Raw genomic sequence first — 13,548 nt, 5'->3', positions numbered from 1 at the left:
TTTTCAGACTGATAGATTTGGATTAATGATTTTGTTTTATCATCTGCTTTAGAATTCTTTCGGATCAGTAAATACAAGTGTGTTGCTTTTTGGAAATATTTGATCCTACTTCATGTTGGCAGAGTGTTTTTATTCATTAATAAGTGATTTCCTGATACTACAGGTCTGGCATTAAGCAGACCTGGATGTGATTAGTGAAATTGAACTAAAAATGATCAAAATAATATTGTTAATCAAAGTTAATTTGGGGGTGCAGGGCATTGTTTTGAGGAGTATACCTCTTAGTGAACGCTCTTTGACTGCTACACATGCCTCTACAATGCACACAAAAAAACTATTTTGCCCAGACTTTTAACTGAGATAAGCATTAATCTATATAGGAGCATAGAAAAGAGACTCAATAAAAAAAATGAAGACAAATATTACATGAAGGTGTTTTCAGACTTTTAAGTTGTACTATACAGTTGTGGAAAAAAAGACAACTTAAAATGATGAGTTTCTTTGATTTTACCAAACTGAAGAGGAAGATGGATGATCACAAGCTATCAAACCAAGCTGAACTGCTTGAAATTTGCACCAGGAGTGAAGGCATAAAGTTATCCAAAAGCAGTGTGTAAGCCTGGTGGAGGAGCAAATGCCAAGATGCATAAAACATAAACTGTGATTAAAAAACAGGATTATTCCACTAAATATGTTGGATTTCTGATCTCCTAAAACTTTATGAATATGAACTTGTTTTCTTTGCATTATTTGAGGTCTGAAACCTCTGCATCTTTTTTGTTATTTCAGCCATTTCTCATTTTCTGCTAATAAATGCTCTAAATGACAATATTTTTATTTTTTGGAAATTCCGTAGTTTATAGAATAAATCAACAATGTTCATTTTACTCAAACATAAACCTATAAATAATAAAATCAGAGAAACTGAGAAGCAGTTTGTATGTCAGTCGGTCACCCCTGGTAGTATGTAATATACAATTTTACTTCCTTAAATCTCTAAAATCCTACTAAAATCAAATCTAATCAAATAAAAAAACACAAATAACCACTTTTTGCCTCAGCAAATAAGAGTTAAGGGAGGGAGTTCCTCGCTCAGTTTGAGGTTTAGACGAGGGGAAAGTGAGAAGAAGAAACAGAAGCTGTGGGAGAGAATATGAGGCACAAGAAGTGAAAGCGCGGGCGTATGTCGCAGTCGAGTTGAAGCAGCATGCGAGCACGTAATATTCCCCTACGCCAGTCAGAGAAAGAGAGAGAGAGTGAGAGAGAGAGGGAGAGAGAGAGAGAGAGGTAGAGAGAGAGGGAGGGAGGGGTGATTGAGTAAAAGAAAGAAGATAAATAGGAAAGTAAAGGCAGCAGCCAAGAGAGAAATACATGAGAGTGGGGTATACTGGATGATGCAAAGAGGAATAAAAAAAAAAAACGAGAGAGGGAACTTATAATAGGAATGCATATCACATACAGTCACTGTTATAACAGAAACCACATCTCTGAAATAGTAACTGAACTATAGTATAAAAATGATTCCATTAAATTCACAGTAAATTAATTAAATTAAACATAAAGTACAACATAAACAGTCTCAGATATTGTGGTTCACTTGTTTTTCCCTGCATAGACTCCAAAACTCCAAAAGTAAAAGTAATAAATTAAATATACTGTGAAGAAAAAAAAAAGCTGATTCCTTATTATTTCTATTTTCTGATGGATAGTTGTTGTGTAGCTGCTGGTTTAGTGTGTGTTGGGTTCTTTCTACAGCAATGGCTAGTTTGGTAACACTAGTTTATAGTACTTGTTACAACATAAAGAGTAACATGTTTAAATTATTGCAATATCATCATGATGTGAAATGAATTTTGAATTTGTAAAATTTTATATCATAACTCCATTTGTTAGTCACTCTGCCATGCAGTCTCTTTCTTATGGTTGAGTCATACATGCTTACAATAAATGAGGAAAGTGAGGTCTGCAGTTCTTTGGATGTTTTTATGGGGTCTTTTGTGACCTCTTGGATGAGTGGTCGTTGCACTCTTGGGGCCACTCCTGGCAAGGTTCACCACTGTTCAGCATTTTCCTCATTTGTAGAAAATGGCTCTCACTGTGGTTTGTTGGAGTTCCAAATCTTTAGAAATTACTTTATAACCTTTTCCAGACTGATAGATCTCAATTACTTTATTTCTCATTTGTCCATGATTTTTTTTGTAGGATATTGGCAATGACGTCTAGGTTTTGAGTATATTTTGGTTTACTTTGCTTTGTCAGGCAGGTTCTACACTGAAACAAGTGTAACATGTAACTAATTAAAAATTATTATTTCTTTTCTTTTTCTTTTTTTTTTTTGCTTCATTTCAGAGGTTATGACATCATCATCAGTAAGTCTCACACTCTTCCCACTGGTTCCCGTGCCCACTATTACACGTAAAGGGCGTGGCCTCCCTCACCATCATTGTGAAGTTGTTCTCCTCAGGGTATCTTCTCTTAGCTACTGACGGAAGTTCTAAGCAAATGCTTGTATGCAGTGTTGTTGGCTATAAGAGCATAGTTGTTTAAGTGCGCAGCTCTGTTGCTTTTGCTTAAAAACTTAAAGTTTGCTCAGCTTTGACTGTTTCCTAATATTAGAATATTAAGTCTTTTTGATTTATTTTAACTTAAATTTGTAGGTTTTGTACTTGTGACTATAGTAAATATATGAATAAAAATGTGTTTTGGCTAAAAAGGAAATTATGGAAAGTTTATAAAATTAACTAATACAATTCAAATTATTTAATTAGTTTACTTAAAGGTAAAAGTATACATTGCTGTAACAGAAAAAAAAAAAAAAAAAAAAAAAAAAATATATATATATATATATATATATATATATATATATATATATATATATTTAAGTGTATTTGTTTTTATCATAAATCATCTTTTATCTTTGTTTTAAAGAACTTTTTGGTTAAATAATATATTGATTGATATTAAATATAAATCTTAGATTCTAACTAAATCATAAATATAAGTTGAAAAAAACTAATATATTTAGGTGTAACAAATTAGAGCATTTTTTATTTTGGTCCAAAGTATCTTTTTTCACTGCTGTAAATGCATAAGTGAACTCAAATGATTTAAGTCTGTTATACAAAAACATACATTTTCTAAACATTACTCAACTATATTGAGTTAGTTGAACATTGGTCGGCACATATAAACATTCACACTGGGATCTTTGAGTTGAATCAACTTATAATAGCTGAGTTTAGTCTGTTGCCATTAACAGCCTCTTTTACATTGGCTTCTGTCACAATCTATTTGCATACTGGGTGTGTCCAACAATTTCTGACAGACACTCACCATCAGTGTGTAGTGATTCCCTCCGGGCTACCTTAGGTAAACTTGTAGTTGCATATTATGTTATGTTGCATTGTGGCTAGCTGGCTATGCTCTCAATACTGTTTATTCTCTTTGAGAAAAGACTGTAAGCTTGTTTTGTCGGCTGTTTCCTGTTAAGAGTCTAAGTTAATTTAATCTATCTTTGATGTCGTTGTTTACTAATTTTGTTTTAAGAATTGCACCATTAGTTTAGAATTTATAGCTATAAAAACAACTATAAAATCCATATGTTTAGTGAAAAGAACTTAATGTAGTCATTGCAATAAACTTTAACAAATGAGACAGACCGTTTGTGCAACAGTTACTTTAAAGTAAAAAGTTAAGCTTCAGCTACACTGCATTTTGAGTATAAAGTACGTGTGTTGTGTCTCAATATTCATATTTCAAACAAACCCACGGCTACTCCTACGATGGTCTCGTTCCGCCGAAATTTACGAGACATCTCAGCAGACCAGTTCTCCTCGCTGGTGACTGACAACATGCCCCCACCAGGCTCATTTTCATCACTCAATGTAAATGATGCCACCGATACACTCTGCTCCACACTAAGCTCCTGTTTGGACAACCTCTGTCCTCTTACATCTCGAGCCATTAGCTCTAGCAAACCGCAGCCATGGCTAAAAAATAACTCACTGAGGGAACTACGTTCCAAACTCCGAGCTGCCGAAAGAAAATGGCATAAAAACCAAAAACAAGCAGACCTAAAAAACTACCAACTGCTCCTGGCTTCCTTCTCAGCCAGCATCACGACTGCTAAAGCTGAATTTTATCACAATAAATTCAGCTCCCTCATAGACTCCCGGAAACTATTTGCTACTTTTAAATCACTACTGAACCCTCCTCTTGCTCCTCCGGCTACATGCCTTACTGCTGAAACACTTGCATCGTTCTTTACTGGATAAGCGGCAGCTATCAGCAACCAATTTACTAATGTAACATGTAGCAGTCCTACTACATGCTCTGCAGCCCGGTGTCCCTCCACCGAAGGCGTTGCGCTCTCCTCGTTCACTTCTCTCACTGAGAACGAGACACCGGCTCTCCTAACACGTAGCCGTCCTACTACGTGTCCGCTTGACCCGATTCCCTCAAACTTACTACAAACTATCGCACCTGCAATCATTCCAGCTATCACTCACACCATCAATGCCTCTTTAACTTCTGGTGTTTTCCCAACTGCTTTCAAACAAGCACATGTGACACCACTGCTTAAAAAGCCTTCTCTCAACCCCGCCCAGGTTGATAACTACAGACCGGTCTCACTGCTACCCTTTCTCTCTAAAACACTCGATAGACAGATAGACAGATAGACAGATAGATAGATACTTTATTGATCCCCGGGGGGAAATTCTTGAAAAAAAAAAAAAAAAAAAAGAGCAGTTTTAAATCAGGTCTCTGGCTTCCTCTCCCAGAATGACCTTCTGGACCAGAACCAATCTGGATTCAAAAAAGGACACTCTACCGAGACGGCTCTGTTGTCTGTGACTGAAGCGTTGAAAACTGCTAGAGCTGCAGGCCAGTCCTCAGTGCTCATTCTGCTGGACCTCTCGGCCGCCTTCGACACGGTCAACCACGACTTCCTCCTAACTATACTTTCAAACATGGCGATCTCAGACAATGTGCTGTCATGGTTCAGATCATACCTCACTGGGCGCTCGTTCAAGGTGTCGTGGCAAGGACAGCTGTCCTCAGCCCACTCCCTATCCACTGGGGTTCCCCAGGGTTCGGTACTGGGTCCCCTTCTCTTCTCAATATACACTGCCTCTCTTGGTCAGGTTATCCACTCACATGGCTTTTCCTACCATTGCTTTGCTGATGACACCCAGCTATACCTGTCATTCTCACCTGAAGATCACTCAATCTCTGCACGGATATCGTCGTGTCTCTCTGACATATCCTCTTGGATGAAGGAGCATCACCTTCAATTAAATCTCTCAAAGACTGAACTTCTGGTCATACCAGCAAAACCATCTTTTCAACACAACCTCTCTATAAGCATCGACTCTCTCTCTCTCACCGACAAAGGTTGCTAGGAACCTGGGTGTTCTGGTTGATGACCAGCTCTCCTTCACGCACCGTGTGGCCTCGGTTGCTCGATCCTGCCACTTCGCGCTTTATAACATCAGGAAAATTAGACAGTTTCTGACGCAACAGGCCACCCAACTCCTGGTACAAGCAGTCGTCATCTCACGCCTCGACTACTGCAATGCCCTGCTAACTGGCCTCCCGGCCTGTGTAGTAAAACCACTCCAGATGATCCAGAATGCAGCAGCACGTCTGGTCTTCAACCAACCAAAACGGGCACATGTCACCCCGCTGCTCATTGAGCTCCACTGGCTACCAGTTGATGCTCGCATCAAATTCAAAACTCTTACAATCGCCTACAAGGTGATGACAGAACAGGCTCCTTCCTACCTGCACTCACTCCTGAAGGCTTACGCTACCTCCCGGCCGCTACGCTCCTCCAATGAACGTCGCCTCGCTTTGCCAAACAAACATTCACACAAAGCAATCCAGACTGTTCTCATACAGAGTTCCCCAATGGTGGAACAAACTACCTTCCACTACCAGATCAGGAGAATCTCTCGCTATCTTTAATAAACTCCTGAAGACAGAGCTCTTCAAAGAGCACTTACTCTCCTAACACCTCTAACAAACTAACTATTTCTAACCCCATTTCCTTCTTCCCCTCCTTCACTCCTCTATCCCTTTATTTCCCTTCGACCTCCTTTAAGCCCTATCTAAAAGTGGGTTATCTAAATTCCTATTACTTTTGTACTTCATTATTGTAAGTCGCTTTGGACAAAAGTGTCTGCCAAATGAAATGAAATGTAATGTAATGTAATGTAATGTCTGTTAAACTTTTTTTAAAGAATTTTTGTTCAACTCCATCTAGGATTATAATATACAAAAAAAAATGTTTTGAAAACTTTTTTACCTCAAATGATTTAAGTAGAATTAACAGGCGTGGGCGTGGCTAGAGAAATTTAACTCCATGTAGGACCATGTAGGTTTAGATTCATTTTCTCCCTCTCATTGAAAACCATTTAAAAATTGAAAACTTGATTGTATTAATTAATTGAATGATTGTTGAGCCAAAGAAAAAATGGGATTTTAACCAACTTTTAGTTATACTACACGTGTCAATGCTCTTTCTACAGTTTTCAGGTTCATACAGCTTTCCCATAATGCTCCTGGCACCATATATTTGCATATTGGGTGTGGTCCCTTATATACCATCTTTGTGTTGTCTGTTGCTTAAAGCTACCTTATCCTAGTCATGAGGTAGTGTAGTTAAAGTGTTATTTGCCAGGTGTTTTTAGTGATCACAGTATGTGGGCTTAGAGCTACATTGTTCGTTCTTCTGTTGTCCCAATATTGTGCTGACAGTGTTGGCAGTTCCACAAAAATATGCTAAATCTGTGGAGAATACCTATATGAATTAAATAATCATTTTTTTTAAACTCACAATACTTGGAAAGAAAGCTTTTTTCAAACTAATTAAACTATTGTTGTGTGAACAACAAAGAAAAAGGATAATTTGACTGAGTTAAATGAACTTAAAATTGGATATATTTACAACTTAGTCCAAGCCAAATGATGACTGAGTTCCGAGTTACGTTGAGCCAATTAATATTTTTTTCAGTGTATATTTATGTATACATGAATAATTTAATTTATTTCTTTTTTTTCATGGTTTGAATATGGTATGCCTGGTCAAATAACATTACGGCCCCTTGATGGCCCCTTACTCAGAAAAATTCTAGATCCTCTACTGATTCTAAGAATCTGACATAACTGAAACACTGAGAGAGAATATATAAAGCTGTTCTTACAAGAGGAACATCATCAGCAGTCTGCCGTTCTCACAAAACCAACAGGGCATTCTTCTGCTTTACCCGAGCAAGTAAATACCATTAGCCATTAAAATCAGATCAAAGGACAATTTGAATCAATCATCATGCTTATGCCCAGAGGTCAGAGCGTGCTAGTGGCTTCTGCTGTTCTGAAGCTTAAAAAGCGAAGCTGCTATTTGAGCATATGCTCGACAGCTTGCGTCTCGGCTCGCGCTGGCTGGCAATTAAACTTGCAGTAAGGCATGAAGCACGCAGTGACAGACGCTTCTCTTCTCTTCTGCTCAGATCCATGGATTACGGCACAACTTACGAGAGGCTTAACGACAAAGTGGGAGTGAAGACGGTCCTGAGTTATCTCTACGTCTGTCCCACCAACAAGAGAAAGGTGGGTGGGCTTCTTTGTTTGGTTTAAATGAATGCACTTACAACATTATTACATACAGGACATTTTGACACTCAAAACTTTTTTATTTCTTTTTTTATTTAACCTTTTTTTATAACTAGGAGGTCCCTTGAGATCAAATCTCTATTTTTTTTTATGCAGTCATTTACGGCACCAGTTTTTATACCAACTTCCTCCGTAATCTGCCCCACAGATTTATTTTCTGGAGCGGCTCGCTTGTGGTGAGAATTGTGAACTGACCCAGAAATCAAATATACTTTTTTTAATTGAGCTAAACTGCTGATAAAACACAGTGTAATCTAATAAAATAATAGCCAGATAAAATACTGCTATGAACAAACGCTGTCTCTGCTGCTCCATGCTGTTTAGATACGCAGGTCACTAACAGAATACTGTGCCTTTTAACCCTCAAAGAATTTTAATTTCTTTTTTTATTTAAACTTCATTTAACCAAAAGGCCCCTTGAGATCAAAATCTCTTTTTTTTTAATGAAAATTATTTTTGCCACCAGTTTTTATACCAACTTCCGCCATAATCTGCCCCACAGACTTATTTTCTGGAGCGGCCCGCTTGTGGTGAGAATGTGAACTTACCCAGAAATCAAATATACTTTTTTAAATTGAGCTAAACTGCTGATAAAACACAGTGTAATCTAATAGAATAATAGCCAGATAAAATACTGCTATGAACAAATTCTGTCTCTGCTGCTCCATGCTGTTTACATACGCAGTATGTGCACCGTTCAATGCTTGTATTCTGTTACTATGCGGATATCTATGGTGAATTTTCAGCATTCTGTGTTAAATCAGCTCAGCGCTTTACAGACATATGCGCAGGAACACAGAATCTCCTCAATATACTTACTTTTTTTTGCTCTCATGCCAGACACTTCTGACCAATCAGAGGAGAGAATGTGCTTGCACGGTTTACTGAAGAGCATTTTGGTGCATTTAGGTTTATGTATATGTGAAATGAAACCAAACAGAGGGAAAAAAAAACAAACTTATCAAGTGATTCACCATAGAACGAACCAGAAACCAACTATAGGTGTGAAAATGCTCTTTAAAACTAAAGCAAATTAAGCTCTAATTAAGAAATCCTTATATTCAAGCTCAGATGTTATATGTAAAAAAAAAAATTCTATCTAATTTATCATGCTTTCTTTATTCCAGTGCCCCATGTTGGCCTTATTTCATCTCAAATATACAAGTATGTACTAGTGTTTTAAATATCATCAGTAATATATATATATATATTACAGTTTACATATCCACTATAAAAAAATGAGTCTTACAGCGAACAAGTGCAATTTATCACAGTTAATTACAGAATATTGTCGTGATTATTCTGATTAAATTTTTTTGACATAACTAGTTTACATAAAAAAAAAACATTTAAAATAAAAACACAAATCCAACATGAAATAAAAAAAAAAAACAGAGAATGCATTAAAAAAAGCATTTTTTTTCTACCAAAGTTTTAAACCTACTCAAGGAAACCAACTCATTAAGCTGTAATTTGTTCTAAAGGTTATTTCAAAATGAAATGGTGCAAAATAGGAGAAAGCTTTTCTGCCCAGTTCTGAACTAATCTTGGGGACCTTGTAGAGCAAAATTCTGGAAGAATAAAAAATCATAGTAAATCATAGTAACATTAAAACATATTACACAAATATGATGAGAGGTTACTCAATGGAGCTTTATAAATATAAATGTACCAGTGCTCCTCGTGTTTAACGAAGGTCAAGAGACCAAATCATACACAAATAAAGTACACAGTGATGTGTGCTAAACAATGAATTTGATATAAAATGTAAAGCACTGTGAAACAATGGACTTAATCTGTGTAGTAAAGAGGAGTCTGAATGCATGTACTGTAAATAATGTCCCCATAATGTAAAACACTTGAAAAATGATCTCGTACAAGTGTTTTCCATGCTGCAAAATTCAGGCAGATCCTATTTCCATAATAAAACCGTAATAAAACCAAAAAGTGTGCTTTTGTGTTTTAGTCAGAAGAACTAATATTATCAAGCTGAGTAAACTTGATATAAAAAAAATATTAAATGAGTTCAGAGAACTTGAACCTGAAAACTTAAAAATGTTTGTTGAGCCAATTAAAAACATTGATTTCAACAACTTTTAGTTATACTACACTGTAAACCCAGAAGTTGTTTAAACTCAAATGATTTAAGTCTGTTTTACATAAAATTGGATATTTCCAAACAATACTCAACTATTTTGAGTTAGTTGAACATTTCTGAGCACATATAAACATTCAAACTGAGATCTTTGAGTTGAACCAACTTATAATAACTGAGTTTAGTCTGTTGTCATTGGCAGCTTCTTTTCCATTGGCTTTTGTCACAATCTATTTGCATACTGGGTGTGTCCAACAGTTTCTGACAGACATTCACCATCAGTGTGTAGTGATTCCCCCTGGGCTACCTTACAAATAAATCCACTTCCCCTTTAGTTGTGAAAGCATGCTGTTTTAATTTATGCTAACTCAAATTTTCATTCCACATTACTTAAACAAAAAAAAAAAAGTTAAATAAACTCAACTTTTTTTACAGTTTTACAGTATAACAAAAAATAAAAAAGTTAAATTAACTTCCCCTTTAGTTGTAATAACTTGATGTTCTAAGTTATGCTAACTAATGCTAACTGCTAAAGTTTTCATTATCTAATTACTTAACTTTTTTAAGGCAACCGGTTTCCTCAATTTTTTTGTAAAATTAAGTAAATTCAATTTCTTAGGGCTTACAGTGTACAGTGTTGGTTCACACTGCTTTCCCATTGGCTCCTGGCACCATATATTTGCATATTGGGTGTGCCCTCTTCCTTACTTACCATCTTTGTGTTGTCTTTTGCCCAAAGATACCTCATCCTAGACATGCATTAGTGTAATATGTCTGTTGGTTGCCAAAAAGTTACTTTTCTTCTGTGTTCTTGGTGATCGCAATGTGTTGGCTTGGAATGGTTGGTGTTCTGCTATCAGCATTGGCAGTTCTTTAATAAAGTAATAAATATAGCGATAATGTTAATATAAATGTGTAAGTTTCAGATGAGCTCATTTCCTTAAGCCCACAATACCTGAAAAAAAAGTTAATTAAACTGTTGTTGTGTGAACAAAATGTAGTTAAGTTGAATAAACTTAAAATTATATATATTTACAACTTAACTAAATCAAAGCAAATCATGACTTTACTGAGTTAAACAGGCCAGTGTTTTTGTCATTTTTCTGTCCGATATTATACACCTAAATCCTGAAGATTTCTATTTAAGCATTACATAAAAAGCTTTCATGTTTGATAATAAACGTTACTACAAATTCTAATTGTAATTGTAAAAGAAATTCTTTTTAAAAATTGTAAAGTAAGTAAATCTCCAACTTTAAAAATATAATGAATAAAATCACAAAGTTGTCTCTTTCCTAAACTTCATTTTAAAATCAATATTTTCCTGAATACAATTCAGTTAGTTCATGTCCCCCAAACCTTCAGTTTTGTTATGTTTGTCTAGTTTTTACATCTATTTTCAATATTTTCCTGTTACTGATCTGTAATTATTAAATGGAGCAGAGAGAAAACAGGCAGCAACCAGTAGGATATTTTAAAGCCCTTAAAGTTTTCAGGGTGTAAATAACTAATTTTACTGCAGAGAAAAGGGCATTTGCATCATCTACATTTGTGGCCTTTTAAGGGGTTAAGTTGTGCAATAAATCATTTTTTTTCAGTGCAGTTTTAACTTTTATTTCTTGACTAGAATCTCATTATGCTCTCTGGAGTAGAACCTACACAGGAATTGTATTTTTCCAGTTTAATCACTTTCTATTTTCACTTTTCACAAAACAAAATATGCTTTAGCCAGATTAACTAAGACTATCATGTTGATTGAACATACCAGCCAGTAAAGCTCAATGTAGTTAGTTCAGCAAACTTACCGCTGATATAGCTTTATTAGACAACAAAATATATTTAGTATACTAAACTGTAAATGTAAGAACCATGTCATTGATTTAAGTGCATTTTTATGTTGGTCTAATGAAAAAATATGATTTCTGATTCAAACCATTTTTTCTCAGTTTGCCTGAAAGCAATTTATTCCCAATGTAACCAAATTTAACCTAATATTTTTTGCTTCATTTCAGAGGTTATGACATCATCACATCAGATCACTCCTCCTGGAGTTTTTCTATTAATCAGTCTCACACTCTTCTCATTGGTTCCCCTCACCACTATTACACGTGAAGGGCGTGGCCTCCTCCCTCACCATCATTGTGAAGTTGTCCTTCTCAGGGTATCTTCTCTTAGATACTGAAGGAAATTTTATATACACTCCTGATTAAAATCTTTGCAAAGTCCTAACGGGCAATTATGTGGCGCTGAAGAAGACGTGGCTTCTGAAGGCGTTTTTTATTCCTGAAGCCTTTCCCTCGCAGATGTCGTCTGATGGTTATAGAGCTGCAGTCAGCACCAGTAACGGCCTTAATTTGGGTAGAGGATCGTCCTGTGTCTTGGCGGACAGCCAATCGGATCCTGCGGCTTAGCGCTGGTGAAATCTTTTTGGGTCTACCACTTGATTTTTTTGTTCCATAACCCTCAGGATCATTTAAAAAATGCAAAATGACTGTCTTACTGCGTCCAACCTCAGCAGCAATGGCACGTTGTGAGAGGCCTTGCTTACGCAGTTCAACAATCCTGCCATGCTCAAAGTCAGTAAGCTTTTTTGCTTTTGCCATCAGGAGGTCTTGACAGTGCAAATACTTAACAGAAAATGACATGGAATCCAAATGTTTGTGCAGCTTTTGGCTTTTAAAGGCTATGGTCTTAAACTTTTGATCAGCTGAAAAAATCATGTTTGAGTGTAAATGCATTTTTTTACAAAATTGGCTGCTCAAACATTTTTGTCTCTTGCGAAGATTTCTTCTTTTAGCACTGTGAAGCTCTACTTAGAATCTACTTAAGATCCAATAGTGCAAAATGCAAATTCTTGCATTTTTTTAAACTGGTCTTAAGATTTTGATCAGGAGTGTATTATATAAATGCTTTTATACAGTGTTATATGCTGAATGAGTAAGTTGCTGTGTTGCTGCACAGTTGAGGCTGATTAGAAACGTTTTAAAAGTTTCTCCAGTTTCTGTTATTACTTAATATTACAGTATTTATTTATTTTGCATTATTTTACTGTGATTTAATAGAATCTGAATCTGCTGTTAAAAATGGAGGTGCTTCAACTGGGTCTTTGGGTTTCATCATATAAGAACTAATTTTGGAGGATAACTGATCATCTAGTTTTATATTATGCCAATTGTTAGCTACATTGCGAGCTCATACATTTAGAGCAAATCTAAATAAGACAACTTCAGGCATCAAACATGTTAAACATTATAGGGCATTTAAACAAGTAGGGCTACTGTGTTTACAGCTTCAAATCCTAACATCAGAATAGCTCTGGCCATATCATACAATTAAATTTAAATGTTAAAACCCTTCTATAGTAACATAAATAGCAAAATAATGAAATTAATAAGTGAAAAAACCCCACAGGCTTTGTTTCTCTTGAACCTGATCAAATCAGACACCCGATGGCCATTTTTTCTCCTCGTCAGATGAAGGGCCGGATTGCTTGGGAAGGTTAAAGGGTGGGCTAATCACCAGCAGAGGTCTGACAGAGAGGTGAGGCTCCCTACGAATAATGTTGAAACGTTTTTGTAATCTGTAATGAGCGCAAAGGTTAATGAGTTGCTCCTCAAACAGCGGCGCCTCCACGCTGGAAGACTGCCCGGTGTGATAAGATCATACTCTGGACTCCTCAGTGTCCATTCTGTAATCAGAGCGTAACGCTGTATCATAGCGCGGAAAGGTCGAGGAGTTTTTTTCTGATACTGAGGGAGTGAATGAGTTTACTCTAATAA

The 13,548-nt window shown here is 36.1% G+C and overlaps 1 protein-coding gene across 1 annotated transcript in view; it reads left to right on the top strand.

Moving 5' to 3' along the window:
• sorcs3 (sortilin related VPS10 domain containing receptor 3) overlaps positions 1-13,548 on the top strand; it is a 469,314-nt gene that overhangs the window by 257,270 nt on the left and 198,496 nt on the right. Inside the window, exon 3 of the mRNA XM_049469785.1 lies at positions 7,512-7,611. Within this exon, the coding sequence (XP_049325742.1) occupies positions 7,512-7,611 (100 nt within the window). The remainder of the gene's footprint in view (positions 1-7,511; positions 7,612-13,548) is intronic.

This window comes from Astyanax mexicanus, chromosome 21, assembly GCF_023375975.1.
Source record: "Astyanax mexicanus isolate ESR-SI-001 chromosome 21, AstMex3_surface, whole genome shotgun sequence".
NCBI classification, from domain to species: domain Eukaryota; kingdom Metazoa; phylum Chordata; class Actinopteri; order Characiformes; family Acestrorhamphidae; genus Astyanax; species Astyanax mexicanus.
Note: the sequence above shows the minus strand (reverse complement) of the source record. Positions and strands in the feature narration are given on the sequence as shown.